Below are 15,070 nucleotides of genomic sequence, written 5' to 3' on the forward strand. Positions count from 1 at the left end.
TGACGTCACAGCACTTGCTACAGGAGAATCAAAATTGTTATTTTTTTTAAACAAAGACCACTTAAATTCAGCGTTTATTTAAATTTCTAAAAATGCATTTTATTTGTATCTGGAAATGTATTATCTGTGAAACTGCTTTCGCCTTCTGGGACCTTTGCTGCAAAAAAGAACGAATACGCAACGGCATATCGGTGAATATCGTACAATTACACAAACAAGTAAAAAAATTACAATATTGCTTCAGTTCTTTACATTAAGTACTATTATAAAAAATAGTAGCATTGTAATCACAGAAAAATCACAAACAGGTAATTTAACAATATTAAATAATAAGGGTACAGCTAACTTAAAACAACATGGCTGCTGTAAACTTGTGCCCTAGTTATAATCCTTAACTACAATAAATAAATAAATAATGAATACTGATCGTAATAATTATGTACTAGGTCTAGACAACGTATCACAAAAAGTATACACAAAACGGTATTCGTGTAACAAAAACAAAACTCGTTAATTTTTATTATTCAACATTGTTTTTAGAAACATTATAAAGTTTAACAAGAAAATTTAACAATTACATTACAAAATCGTGCCGTTCTCTTTAACCCTACCGCTGAGCGCCTTCTTGAGCGCGTGTCGGAACCCTTGCAACGCCGACGCTAGCGACAACTTCAACCCTTTACTCACAGGCAGCAACGGGAACTCTGGTTTTAGCGGTTCCTCTTCGCAGTACTTCATCAACCTCTCGCACATCTTCTCGCCGTTCGCGTCGAAATGTTGAAGAACTTCGCTCTCGAACACTTTCGGCGAAGCGTTCAGCAACTCGGTCATCGACTGGACCAGTTTGAGGATGACGTACTCGTTGTACGTGCGAGAATTCTCGTAACCTTGCTGCGTGTGAGTCTGTCTCTCGTACCCCGCTTCGTTGTAGTACGGTTCCGCTACCAAGATCAGGCCCTGAATGGAGACGATCAGCTGAAGGAGGGTGCTGTTGGGGCCCCAAACTTCGCTGCCTCGCCCCATCCAGGTCCCCAGCAACGACACGCAGACCTTACCTTCGACGTACAGGTTCGGATTTAAAGCTTCGCTTATGTAACTTATGTAGTGCACGGATGGCGGACTTCGCGGATAGTCGTGGCTCAACTGGATGTCGAAGAGAAACAAACCGTCTTCGTAGGGAGTATTGGCAGGACCTCTGATCATCACCGACAACAGATCGGTGCGGTTGTCGTACGCCCTCACCCACACTCCCGGAGGCAGCGACTCTTTGAGCAATTTGTATTCCTTTTGAAGGGCGTTTAAGAACTTTTGCAAATCTTTCGCTTCGAATTTGCTCGAGTAATATCGATGGGTGTCGGGCGCTTCGTCGATTATCGAAAATGAGTCGTTCTTGGGGATCGCTTCAGTCGATTTGGTTAGTTTCGGTTGGGTCGACAGTTCATCCGGTGTTAAAAGGGAGTTTTGCAAGGCGGCCGTGCTCGGGGATGGCTTCATCGCGTTCTCTGCCGCGTTTGTTAGGACGGTTAAGGCTTGACAGCCGCCGATTCGGCTGATTATTTCTGCATAAGCTAGATCCATACGCATTTTGAGCATTACGAGGAGTTCCACGCAGAGGTTCTCTTGCGATTTTTCTAAAGGCTCGGTGCTGTCGGGAGTTGGCGGACCTGAAACACCAAACCCAAAAAGTGCAGAAAAATGACAGCAAAGTACAATTTAGAGTTCCAAGTTATAGATGTGGATTGGGGACTTGTCGTTAAGTTGGTACTACCAGGAAAAGTAACTAGGCGCGCTTATAAGATATGTGGAATGTATGACAGATTTCTCACTAAAGTACAGTTCAATCATACATTTTAAGTGACCTTGAGTTTGACAATCCACGTCTACAACGTTTTTACCATACTTACAAGACTCCCCACTACATTCTTTATTGCTTTCTATTTGGGCATTGACTTTGCTCTCCAGCTTGATCATTTTCTGAATGTTCTCCTTTTCAGCGTTCTTGATTTTATTCGAAGAACAGAGATTCTCTTTCGAAAATAATCGTCCTCTCAATTCGATCCCCATAGTTTTGGCTTTTTTCTTGGTTTCAAGCAGCAAAGCCTGAAGCACCGCAAAAATCAGCACTCGAGCGAACGTGAAAAAAAGTCTCACCTGGAAATGTTTGCTCTCTAAGCTAAAGAACGAGGTGCCGAGGAACTTATCTAAGTAACTAGAATTGTCATATACGCATAATAAATCTTTAAGAAACTAAAACGAAACAAAAAATTAATGACCCCCCGCGCTGTCCAACTCTCTCGCTTACATGAAAGTTTTTATTGATATTGTGCTGTCTAAAGGCTTCTCTAAGATAGCTGATCCTGTTCCTAATAAAATCGACTTTGGCGGCCATATTTTGAAGGTTTATATCATCGGTGACGTCACCGTCAAACGACTCTATACTCTCGGTCTCCCACGAATAACCGTCTTCACTGAAGTCATCGTCGCTGTCGAAACCGTCAGGAAAATCGAAATCTTCACTTTCCGGTATCAATTCGATGTTGTGGGGCCAGCAGTTTTCTTTTGTACCACCCAACCACTGCACAATGACGTAACCCTTGACACAAAAAAACATTGAATTCTAGTTACAACAAAGAAAAACGACTCACTTCGGGACAGCTGTCAATCACTTTACCCATCTTGTCGTCTTGGGTAGGTTTGGCTTTAACTACACTCCCTGGACGGAATACGTATTTGACGTGTTTTTTCAAATCATAGACACTTAGCTCGTTCGTCATCAGTTCCTGAGGTTTTTGTTCTGGTTCGGCGTGCAAGAACCATTTTATCTACAACATTGTAAGTGTGAAAAGTTAGGTAATCAAAAAAAAAGTAACAAAAAGAGTGTTACCTCGGCGGTCCGTTCCAGAAAATTAACCTTTTGGACAACCCCATACTTATCAGTGTTATCATTCGCATTAGGCACCACCCACTCTCCCGGGAAAAACTCGTGATCGTCCAACGAAACCGAATAGTACAACTCCGTGGTGGGGATATCTTTCTCTTCGGTACCATCCTGCCAGACGACCGTAGCCTTCGAATCCGTACACAAAACCTACGATTTTAAACATGAGCAAAAACCGTCCCACCACCTGACCCAACTTTTTTTTACTTCAACTGCTACTATTGAACCTGACGAGAATTTGTTCAGCTTCGGCGGACAATGTTTTTTTCTGGGTTTGATCTTGGTCAACCTGTACGTTGAAATTTCGCCGTTATTGTCCGATTCTTCGTCTTCTTCTGTACACCAATCGTCTTCGGTCTCGATCGGCTCAGCACAACACGAGTTCGTCAACGTCGAATTGTCCGTTTTAGGCACTTTGTCGGGTAAATGTTGCAATGATTTTTTCTTGATCCATTCGCGTTTCTTAAGCAAAATGTCGGTGGGTTTTAATTTTAACAAGTGGCGTTCGCATATAACTAAGTGTTCCGTGTAAGGCAGGACTTTTAATCTTGAAATTGCACAAAATGTATAACAATGGTACGAGGATTGGGCTAGTTACCTTTTGATTTCATCTTCTTTGAGCTCAGCGTAGTCTGTGTGGCCGCTAGATGTGCACCACCACACCTCTATCAAGCAGATTTCGATGCTTTGGATGGTGAACGTTTGACCGATTTCCATCTTTCGCTTCATCGCCTTCGACTTCTTTATCCATTTAGGGTCTTTCAGATGCATCGGCGTACAAATCTACGACCGTCCACAACAAGTAAAATATTTACAATACCTACGTTTGAGTTAGCAGTTTTATAAGAACTTATAAATTGAAATTTAAAATTTAAAAAGTCAATAATTTGACATTGGTAACTTTTTTCTATTGGGTTGGTGGGTTGGCAGCACCTGCCGCGCTGCTACTTGATTATTAAAATTTAAAGCGTCGGTGGCGTCTTTTACGATCACACAACACATTGAACAAATTCTTCCTCTTACTTGAAAAACAACAACAGGTAATTATTTTCAGGGTCCTGTTCATTACTCTTACCCTTTTGAATTGTATTCTTATTTGTTTTATAATAAAATAACTTATTTATTGTGTTGAACACTTTTCAATTGCAAATGTGACGAAACGTCCATTTTGTTTAAAGTGAATTGACGTTTCCGTCTGTCTACGTTATTAAATATCAACATTACAATGGAATTTCCGCTAGTTTCTGCCGCAAAAGTGCAAACTAAAAAACACCGCGTGCGGGAAATCGTTGTTTCCGCGCTCCAAGGACAACCGGGAAATACCGATTTTGAAGCTATGAGTACAAAAAGTAACATTTTACTTGCAAGGTGTTTCTTTCACCTGTTTATATTTTCAATGACAAAAAAGTGGGAGCATAATGTAAAAAATGTATTAGGATTTATACCTATATCTTTACTTATCTAAATTAATGTGAATAAAAATTCAGCGCTAAAGTAAAGTTTGATCACTCACAACAGTCTGCCCAGGGTAGCCAGGTCCAAGGTAGGCCCCATTGATGGAATGATTCCAATAATCCCTAATATTATAATTAATACTACTCCTAACTTCAACTACAGATCCACACTTTGACTGCATCCGGATCATTTGATCAATGCTCTAAAACATCAGCAAAAGGATATTTCCCTCAATTCCACCCACCCCCCTACCTGAATCCTCCCAAACTTGTCCCCCAAAGAAACAGCATCTCCAATATCGAATGGTTTCACAAAACACAACCTGCTCTCAGATACATGCTCGATTACTTTGTCGCTTTCGACGATCTGAACGGTTGCAAACTGCTTGGTTTTTTTGCAGTAGCCCCTCTGCGTCTCCTTTCCTTCCTCCAGTCTCCTGACTATGTCTCCAGGAATGATGCTTCGACTCATCAAATGTACTTTGCTCTGGCGACAGATCTGCTTGCGGGATGAGTTGCTCCAAGAGACGAGGATCTGTCCCTTTTGGAGGGTGGAGTATTCATCGCTGTCGGAGCCTTCGTAGCTTTCACTGACGATACCAAATGTAATTCGTTTGCGTTCATCGAATTTATAGACTAGGTCGTGAGCGTAGAATTCTTTTACGTTTTCTATGGCGGCGGACATTATTTTTTCTTCGGTGTTTTTTTTATGGTACAAACTATAAACTACACTACGATTTTGAAACTGGATAGAAAAATGTTTTAAAATGGCCAATGCGATTCCGTTTTTTGACGTTTTCATTGGCGCATGACAGATAGTGGATTAAAAAAAATATTATCGTGGATAGGCAACACAATATACAGCAGTATTTAAGAAGTTGCATCCATGTTTAAATTTTATTTGATGAGAATAATTACATACAAACAGAACAAAATACAGATAAATACAGTTGCAAATTATTCGAAACAATAATATGTTTGTTATTTTTTCGTTAAATACTTTAAATACTTGGTCTTACTGTCCCAAATATTATTCAATACACTGCTGTGACAAGGGAAACAAAAAAATTATAAAACTTATATTTTAATATAAATTCACATGACTAAACTCTTCAAGTAAATCGATATTACTTATTCAGAACTAAATTACACGTCATTGTTGTGTTTTTGAAATGTGAGTCTAAAGATTTAGCAACACTTCAAACATTAGTTCCTTGTTTTTTTTTAATTGCACCTCAAAGTCGATTGTGAACGCACCACTCGTGTAAAAACGTAAGATTTAAACAGCTGAATAGCTGATCCGTCATTCGTAATCCGTAGTGCGTTCACAATCGACTCTTTAACGCCAACTTTGATGAGAAATTTAAAAAAACACCTACATCTATATTAATAAATTACAGCTTCTCTCAATATAATACAAATTTAAATAAATTAAAATACATTAACTTTGATTTATACCTAGTGATAAATTTTAGTAAATTGTTGTAAAAACGCGACAACTAAGCATGCATTGTTTATGGGACAGACACCGTATTTTTTATACTAAAATTTATGAGGAACAATGAATTATTAAAAAAATACATTTTGATACATTACATTGATAAAATGGTCACTGAAGAAGTTAAAAAAATGGGAAAACATCCTAAGAAGAACATGTGGTTTTATCTTAATAAAGATTATTATAAATAAATAAATTTAAAATTTAACGAAAATTAGACGCGGCGCATTAATTAGTTTAGTGTTAAAAGGGAAAAAATTAAACAACTGAGGAGTTTTTGTATAATTCCTTAACATGTAAGCAACAATTAAATGAGATTTAAATTAATTGAGTAAGAATTAAATGAGAAAAGTCTAAAACGATGCTGCGTTCTTGGCTAACATCGATATTGGATTTGCTTGAACTTCCGGGACTAGAGAGTCAGCAAAATTCATTACATTCCTTTAATTTATTTAGTTCAAACGAAATTTGCACAAGATAAGGAGAAAATTGAAAAACAAAGAACGGTAGCTAGTAAACAAGGCGATAAATTGTAACAAACTTTACAACTGTGGGAAAAAAGAATGATTTCTTTTCAATGTAAGTTTTTTTTAGGAATTTCAATTACTTTTTTACCACTGCAGTAGTGCCAATTTTTTTTTTAAACCTGATTGTTCTGTAGTTTCATTTTGTGTGCAATATTACAAACAATAAATCCATTATTATCCATTGTTATAACTTATTACTTATAGTTACAAATGACTAGAATTATTTAAACTTGTACAAACTTAGGAAGATTAAGTTTTTATATTACATTTTATACCTAAAACATTGTGTAACTTTTTTTATTGTAAATTTAAAAAATAAATTTGTTTTAAGAAATCTGCATTTTTTTTTTATCTGGCACACTTTAAACCTTCTCCAGAGGGTACTTTGGGAAGCAAAGGAGACTCTTCTTTGTCAGCTGACTTGTGAAACTCCGAAATATGTACCTACCAAGACACTTCCTTTTCAACTCAATGCAGAAATTCTTCAGGGTTCCGTGCTATTACCCACCCCGCATACCCTTCACTGCAATGATTTTCCTGTCGGAGAAAGAAGAAGCTGTTTGCTGACGATACAATTATGTAGATCACACAATCTTATCATATTTACGTACCATATTTGTCTTCATGAAATATGTCTCAAAGGCAACATTTTTAACTTTAATATTAATAATTTAATAACTTCTAAAGCCTGTACTCGTAACTTAACAATAGGTGAGTTTAATAACATAATATTTGTTTTTGCCTTTGGAGATGATAAACTTGAACCTTGAAAATTATAAGATAAGAAAGAAAAAATATACCACACGATTCCCGTATTATCAGGTTGCAGTGGCTGATTTAGTTCATCGGGTGCATCACGAATAACAGTTCTTTGAATTTAAATCTGAGATGAATGTTGACGAAAAGAAATATATCACAGCATTCAAAAAAGATAAAATTACTGTTAATGGGTTCTCTTTACCAAAAAAATATGAGCAACTCAAGGAACAACTGGACGATTTAGAAGTAAATAATTCCGATGTCTGGATCGTGACTTTTCCAAAATCTGGTAAGAATACGCTGTACTGATATTTTTGTATTGATGATGGTGGTAACCAAAAAAGGAACAACATGGACGGAAGAAATGGTCTGGATGATAATGAATAATCTTGATTTTCAAGGGGCTCAAAAGTTTCTGCACCTCAGGTGTCCATTTTTGGAGTAAGTTTATATAATATTTGAATTAGGTCACATTATTTTTCAATGTGGTTCTTATCACTTGCAATGCTTTCTTGCCATCAGCGCGATCGCTTCATCGTTTCCTGTCAAAAACTTTTTTGGCCCAATCTCTTCCCTATTCCATGACTTCCTCATCGCTGATTAACTTTTTTTCTCCTAGACACCCCTTCAAATGTTAAAATAAACAAAAATCTAAAGATTAATTCTCATCTTATCAGAGATGCTTCAACCTTCACCTTCAGCTTGGGGTTTTTTCTGCAACGTTTTACCTGTATGTCCTCTTTATTGCAGAGAATCTATGTTAATCGACGACACAAACAAGCTTGAGGATAATTCAGGTGGAAATGCAGATAATGCACATTCTATCAACTACCTAAAATCTCTAACAAGTCCAATAGTAGTTAAAACACATTTGCCTTTTGAATTGCTTCCGAAGCAAATCAAAAATAACATAAAAAATCCCAAGGTAAATGTAAAAATCTGTTTATTTCAAATCTAAAGATCTTGTCTTAGATGATCTACGTAACACGTGATCCTAGAGACACTTGCGTGTCTCGTTTCCACCACGCCAGATTGTTAGGGAGTTACGGAGGCGATTTGGAGACATTTTGTAAAATGTTTTTAGAAGGGAAAGGTATCTAAATTCATGATTACTTACTTTACTACAACGACATAAGTAAAGAATCTGGTGGCAGTAGCCTATAGTCCAATTTTTACCCTTCTGAGGTGACGTCACGATTTCCTTCCTCGCATCCTCGCTTTCTCTTTATCGAAACGACAGAAACAGAAAAAACAAAAAAAAAGGCACGTTTATTTATCGATGGTCACTTTGAGGTTATTTTATGCTCCCGTCAATTTGACAATTTTTAATTTCTTTCACTTATTACATTGATTACAAACATAACCTTTCAAAGCAATTATAATTGCTTTGAAAGGTTATGTTATTTGTTGATAATTATCAACAAATTTGAAACATTATACTTATTTATGATCAATTCAAATTTGTTTCTGATCCTAGCTCAAACATACGTGAAGTTACTAGATAATGACGTCATCGCCAAAGGAAAAAAATTGGACTATATGACATATTTTTCGCATGTCTTTGATTGAAACATTTTTGACAAGTTGTCAGTTCCATGAAATTCTTCAAAGCAAACTTGCTAAGTATAGTTCTTTTTTTTAAACAACTGTCAAGTGTTATCATGTTGGTACTATGACGGACAATAAATTTAGGCCGGCCTGTCATTGTCTTGACATCAAAATGTGAAGCTGGCATAATGTTCAACTAACCCCATTTTCGATTTTTGTCATTCTTGTCATCGTGACAACGATAATCAAAATTAAAATTGGGAAAAGAAGCGTGCACCAGAGAGAAGTGCTACTACAAATCAGTTATGCTAGTGCGTCATGATCTGTAGGTTACGAAAAGGGCGAAGGAAACGCCATATAGCTTGAAAACCTTCAGTTTGACAAACTGACACATCAGTCATTATGACAATAAATGGTCGCTTGCATTGACTTTTTTGAAATGTCAGAAATTTGCCGGCCTAAATTTATTGTCCGCCATAGTACGAGCCACTAGTTATTTGATGGTTATTAGGTTGGCAAAGTTAAATGTCAATTGTATGTCAGCCATTTTGATGTAAAGGCCCTTGCACTACTGAATATGTTCAGTTGTATTTTTCAGTGCCATTATCGTCTTTACCTCTAGTCTTTTGGTATAAAATTGGCGTACACCTGAAACTTTTCTGACTTTTGAAAATTATTGAGATAACCTCAAACCTGATCTAGGGAGATTTTACGATACAGATGTTCCGAAACGAAAGGTTTTAGGGTAGTAAAGCCTGGTTTTTAAGGAAATATTGACATTGACATTTAAATAAAAAGGACTTTATTTATTTACTTGATAAAGTCAAACTGACAATTTGACAATTAAATATATGCGGAAAAAGTCTTAGTCTGCTGCGATCACATCCTTTATTGATCTCACTGTCTTCTTTTAAAATTCAAGTGACTTACGGACCCTATTGGTCACATATTCTGCCATTTTGGCAAATGAGAAGGAACCCAAACCTTCTCTTTTTGAAGTACGAAGAAATGAAGCACGATCTGAGAAAAGTTATCAGGCAAGTCTCCCTCTTTTTGGAACGTCCTCTCACTGACGAACAAGTGGAAATATTAAATCAACATCTTACTTTCGACAAAATGAAACAAAATCCAGCTGTCAATTATGAAGAACTGTTTGCTCCATTCAAGAAAAATCGAAAAATAGGCGAAGAAGAGGAGAAATTTATGCGAAAAGGGATTGTTGGAGATTACAAAAATGCAATGTCAGCTGACATGATACGAGCATTTGACGAGTGGATCGAAAGAAACATTCAGAATACAGATTATGTAATATCGTAGCCAATCACAGTTCTTATTACATATTATTATTATTATTAAAGGTAATTAATGTGTTGGAAAGCAAAAGGGATAATAAAAAATCGGTAATTACACCACTAGCTTATAAAATTTTAAAATCACAGTGACTTGACAGAGCCGTCATGTAATAAATATTTAAACTAGTGCTGCCAACTGAACCATATATTTTTAAATTTTTTCTTATGATAGCACTATCCCCAAACTTCAGGGCATTCGACAAAGTTGAAATTTGACATTTTGCTAAATATTTAGGGGCATATTTTTAAATTTGTCAAAAATGTCGCCCCCAATAAATGAGTATTTAATGATTCTCTTACAATTATTTCAAAAACTAAAATTTATGTACTTGGCGTGACTGTTTGCACCTTTACAGCATTTGCCGTCCAGAATTTGCATAATATAATTTATATAAGTATAATTTGCAGAATTATTAATTGATGATGTTTTATATGCTGCTGCAAATTGTGACCTCACAAGTGTTTTCTAGGGGAACTTGATTTATAGTCACCATAAATCTAACAAGTGGAGGCGGAATGACAAATTTTCCATCCTCGAATTTCAATTTGCTAAGAAATTGTTTAGCATTGTTCCAAAAATTGTTGTAGAGAGATTCATCTGTACACGATGTAAACCATTTTGATTGAGATATCGATCATGGGAACCAGTCTAAAAAAAAACTCTAGTAGACTTGGGACAGATTTTGTCACACACCCTGTATATTTTCATATTTTTGGTAGTTGTAAATAATCTCCCATCAATTTGTCGTACGGAAAAAAGTAACTGTTTAAACTTAGTAAGCAGTAATATGTGAAAACTTGCTTGTAATCGAAAAACCGATATACAGGGTGTGTCAGAATTCCACCGACAAACTTTCAGGGCTAACTCTATGACCAAAAATAAGCATAAAACTCTTAATACATATGGGGACAAAAACGCTTAGTTTGGGAGATAATCAACAAAAAACGTAAAAACAATTGCGATCTGGATCCCTTGGATTTTATGGTACTAGCCACACCCAAACGAAGCATTTGTGTTCTTTTTGGCAGATGCAGATACTTACGTCATTCGTAATACTTTTGGATACGCTATAAATAAAAAGGTACCATTACGGCCTACGCCAAAGGTACTCGCCGATATGGTAGTTCTGAACTACTTTCATTAATCAAAGGATCTCGAGTGATGTGGGTGTGGAGAGAAGAGGTGCGTGCAAATACAATAGTTCGACAAAGAACTTAAAATTCAGCAGATATACTGGAAAAGTAACCCATTAGTGGGTTCACCGAAGAAGTCAATGAATTTTGAATAATAAAACGAAAAAAAAACTTTTCTAATTTGACTGTTTGTCCATTAAGTTATCTTATTTGCACCGAGTTGCATTTGAACATTATATAAAATGTCGTTGAGATCATCACTTACTGTTATTGGTTAAACAATTTAAATAAATAAATTCCCAAAATAAAAAGGTCAATCTTTGTAGTTATTTCGCATTAGTGTTATTTAGTGCAACTGGAAACAAAAACAGCTGCCCGAAATGAACTGCTCCCTGGGTAACAATTTATCAGTTCATGACCGCCGAATAAAACGCATGAAATTGGTGGAATTTAACAAAGAGACAACGTTTGATTTTTTTATTTTCACAGAAACCTAAAGCAAAAAATTGAAAAGAAGAGGTAATATCTGTTACGCGCGAACCGGCTCAAGTTTCAGATACTCGCTCCAGAGCAAAGACATTGTCGGAATACCATATTAATAAAAACTCCTGTTTGCTAGCATCGCTATTTCACTTATTTAAGAACGCTTTGCCACCATTACATCTGATTAATTTGGTCGATAGCACGCAAGGCCACGGGCCCATAACGAGGAGATGGGTCTAGGATACGAGGTTTGATGGTACCACCGATAAAACAAGTCACATAAACCAATAAACTCCGCGGAGGTAATGGAGTATAGTTTCTTGCATGCAAATATAAAATAATCATTAAAATTCCTGACCAGAGCAACTTGTCTAAAACACGACCTTTCGGAACGCCGTCATAAATACCATTAAATACTTCCATCCCGGCCATAAATAATTTAATTGCAAAAGTGTCGCCGTTTTGTCACAAATTAACTCTCATCATCAACCTTGTCCCTGCATCGCTGTCCTTTTAAGAAGAAGCTGCAAGGTCGTAGACGGCGCTGGCTACTCCGGCCAAGTTCGGGTCACGGCTCACTAGATGGCAATACTCCGGTTATTCAACTGTCACGTGTGGAGTAAACGGATTCAGCACACATATCACTTTGATCTTGATTTACCTTGGCTGTTTATTATTTGCACACATGCGAAATATGTACCGTTTTACCGCTAGGTTTATCCCCGGTTTTGACGTGACATGTCGAAAATGCAGTTATTTGAGCCGCTCTGTATGAGATGAGAGTGCAGCAGTTGCGTCACAAAAGCAATATTTATTGTGCTTTCGAGAGATGAAATGAAACACCCGCTATGTCAATCAAGGTGGTAATAAAAAATAAACAAAAAGAAGGATTTTCCGTTGGTACACGATGACTTATGGCCCGGTTAACTGTAAAAGCCACAATGAATCCTTCCCCTTGTTATTTTCGTTTCGGAGAACTTGTTCTTGTCTTATTATACTTGTTTGAAATTCCTCGGTGGTTCCTTAAAAAGAGGACTGCGAGGGGCCAGAATCTTAATGTAATTTGGAGTAATAATAGGAGCGAGCCTGTAATTTAACTGTACGAAAAAAGCCAACAAGGAATGAAGTGTAGGTACAGTGATTGCCCCAAAAAGTTGCTCGTTCGAAGTCTTCACTGAAACATTAACATTATTTGAGCACATGATGTTAATACACCACATACATTTTATTCGCGGGCAGTGAATTAGTTTCATGCGACACGCTAAAATCGTTCGCATTACGCTAAAATCGTTCGCAGCTAGCCAAAATCTCGGGAGTCGAGTTTAGCGGAGAAACAGTCAACTGTGGGTCACTTCCAAATTTTCGAGGACATTGATGATTCAATAAAACAAAAAGTAAGGGACCTTAATTAGGCTCTTGTGGTACACCAGACCTAGACGTAAATTTTTTTGATTCAAAAATTGAAATATAATAAGGAGCAATAACATCTAACAAGCTGCAAAATAATGGCGACTCACCTTATACAAACTTCTTTATTTATTTTTTAAATTTTAATTCTCCTGTCGCAAACTCCTTATTTGAAGCTCTTAAGATAAGAACTCCATATATACCATTTGAAATTTTATTTTCCGACCTGGCAACTTTTTTGGAAGACTCTGTACCCACTTTGGTAAACGTGTCTTCACAGCAAAAAGAACAACAGTTACCGTGAGTCAGCCTCATTGTCGTCAGGTTCAAGAGCAATTCTGTCACCATCGCACATACGTAATTCCCTGGCGTGGGTTCCGGTGGGTCAATGCCGAAATTCGCATATTTGGTCTTCCGAGATGTCAATAGCCACATTAAACCAGATAAAAAAACGCGCCAAATTTATTATCTGGGAAATGAACACACCTCGACTTTTCATAAATTACGGAGACATGGCGGAAGAGTGCGATAAGCCACGGCGGTAAAGAGCATGTTTACAAGCGGATGCAGAAATTCGAGTAAAATTAATGTGCAAGAGGGATCTCGTGCTTGGGAATTAAGAAGCATAAACACAACAAGCAAAATTATTGCCTGTGCGAGATGTAATGCATCAACGACTACAATTTACTAAACCTGTCTGGGCTGCACGCCGATGCAGATTGGTTTTTATCTGCGGAGGAATTTTTACCACCGATCAACAAAGACGATCTGGTTTGTTTGCTTAGTAGTCAAAACTGCTTCCGTTAATTACGACCTGCAGAAAAAGCTGTTTGGTTTATGGTGTCTCACACCCATGCTATTCAACAACCAGAAATGCAGGACCACGACGCTTCGGTCAAAAACACCACAAACTCTTGGATTACCAAGAAATTCAGTATCGATTTATGTTAATTCCATCACAGGTCGCTTTATTTAATCAAAAGAACATGTTTTGTTGACATCTGCCATATTTCAACTCCGCTTTTATCTATGACAAAAAACCCAGATCCAACTTCAATAAATTCTTTAATTTGTCGCGGCTTTGATCCGATGCAAACCGGACGGCTACTTCTTCCAGTTGCTCCGAAGGACGTGCATAATCACCTCTAATCCCTCATTTTTACTTGATACCTAATTAATAGCGGTATCGCTTTAACTGGATTGTAATGAGAGCTCATTACGCAAATATTACCCTCCAAGGTGTACGTCTTGTTTTGCTAATAAACCTGCGAGACCTGAAGGAATCCGTTTGGCATTAAAATTCTACCAGAGCTTCGAGTTTTGTCAATAAATAAGAGAGCCCCGATGGTACACAAATATTCTCATTAATTTGGTCCCATACGTAGCTTCGTCGTGGCTGTTATTCTCCTGGCCTACAATCTTGATCTTTGTGGAAGCAACGCTACTGAATGAATTGTGCAAAGTAATGCTTAGGTGAATATCAATCGCATTAATAATTCATGCGGAATAATGTTACTATGTAGAGAATTGACTCGAACACGGATTTTATGACGTGATGTATTCGTGACGTGCAAACATCCAAATGCCACCCAATAAGAAAAAAACAAGAGATATGTGAAATTTTTGATGGGTCTTCAACACTTAAACAAGATGCAAATGTAGCTGTTAAAAATTATCTCTAAGTGTATCTGCGGAAGAACCAATGTTGCTGGAGTTTGTGTGATTTATTTCGGCTGTCAAAAGGCTGGATACCAAACCCTCAAATAATGTGTTGGAGAACAGTCTTTATTTTTATTTCTAATAAAAGAATATTGTTGTCAATTTTGAAGCAGCTACATCACAAAGAGTTAAAATAGTTAATGGCAAGATTTTTTTATGCCTTCCAAAACAGGTTAAGATTGATAAAACATTATGGCGAAACTGCAACTCGTATCGTTAAGATTTTATTTTACTGCAGTGTGAACACATTC

The 15,070-nt window shown here is 37.0% G+C and overlaps 2 protein-coding genes across 2 annotated transcripts; one reads left to right on the forward strand and one right to left on the reverse strand.

Moving 5' to 3' along the window:
• Positions 1–61: 61 nt before the first annotated feature.
• On the reverse strand, positions 62–5,216 carry LOC138137861 ((E3-independent) E2 ubiquitin-conjugating enzyme UBE2O). Its single transcript, XM_069057433.1, has 10 exons — positions 4,646–5,216; positions 4,452–4,595; positions 3,537–3,721; positions 3,146–3,485; positions 2,885–3,088; positions 2,646–2,822; positions 2,303–2,593; positions 2,152–2,247; positions 1,905–2,100; positions 62–1,664 (listed from the first exon to the last, which is right to left on the reverse strand). The coding sequence occupies exons 1-10, from the start codon at positions 5,192–5,194 to the stop codon at positions 580–582; spliced, it is 3,267 nt and encodes a 1,088-aa protein (XP_068913534.1). The 5' UTR covers positions 5,195–5,216; the 3' UTR covers positions 62–579.
• A 2,001-nt stretch (positions 5,217–7,217) lies between these two features.
• Positions 7,218–10,133, forward strand: LOC138137863 (luciferin sulfotransferase-like). Its single transcript, XM_069057434.1, has 5 exons — positions 7,218–7,465; positions 7,521–7,617; positions 7,927–8,101; positions 8,149–8,269; positions 9,647–10,133. The coding sequence occupies exons 1-5, from the start codon at positions 7,306–7,308 to the stop codon at positions 10,039–10,041; spliced, it is 948 nt and encodes a 315-aa protein (XP_068913535.1). The 5' UTR covers positions 7,218–7,305; the 3' UTR covers positions 10,042–10,133.
• The last annotated feature ends 4,937 nt before the right edge of the window (positions 10,134–15,070 follow it).

The sequence above is a fragment of the Tenebrio molitor genome, chromosome 9 (assembly GCF_963966145.1).
Source record: "Tenebrio molitor chromosome 9, icTenMoli1.1, whole genome shotgun sequence".
Classification (NCBI taxonomy): Eukaryota; Metazoa; Arthropoda; class Insecta; order Coleoptera; family Tenebrionidae; genus Tenebrio; species Tenebrio molitor.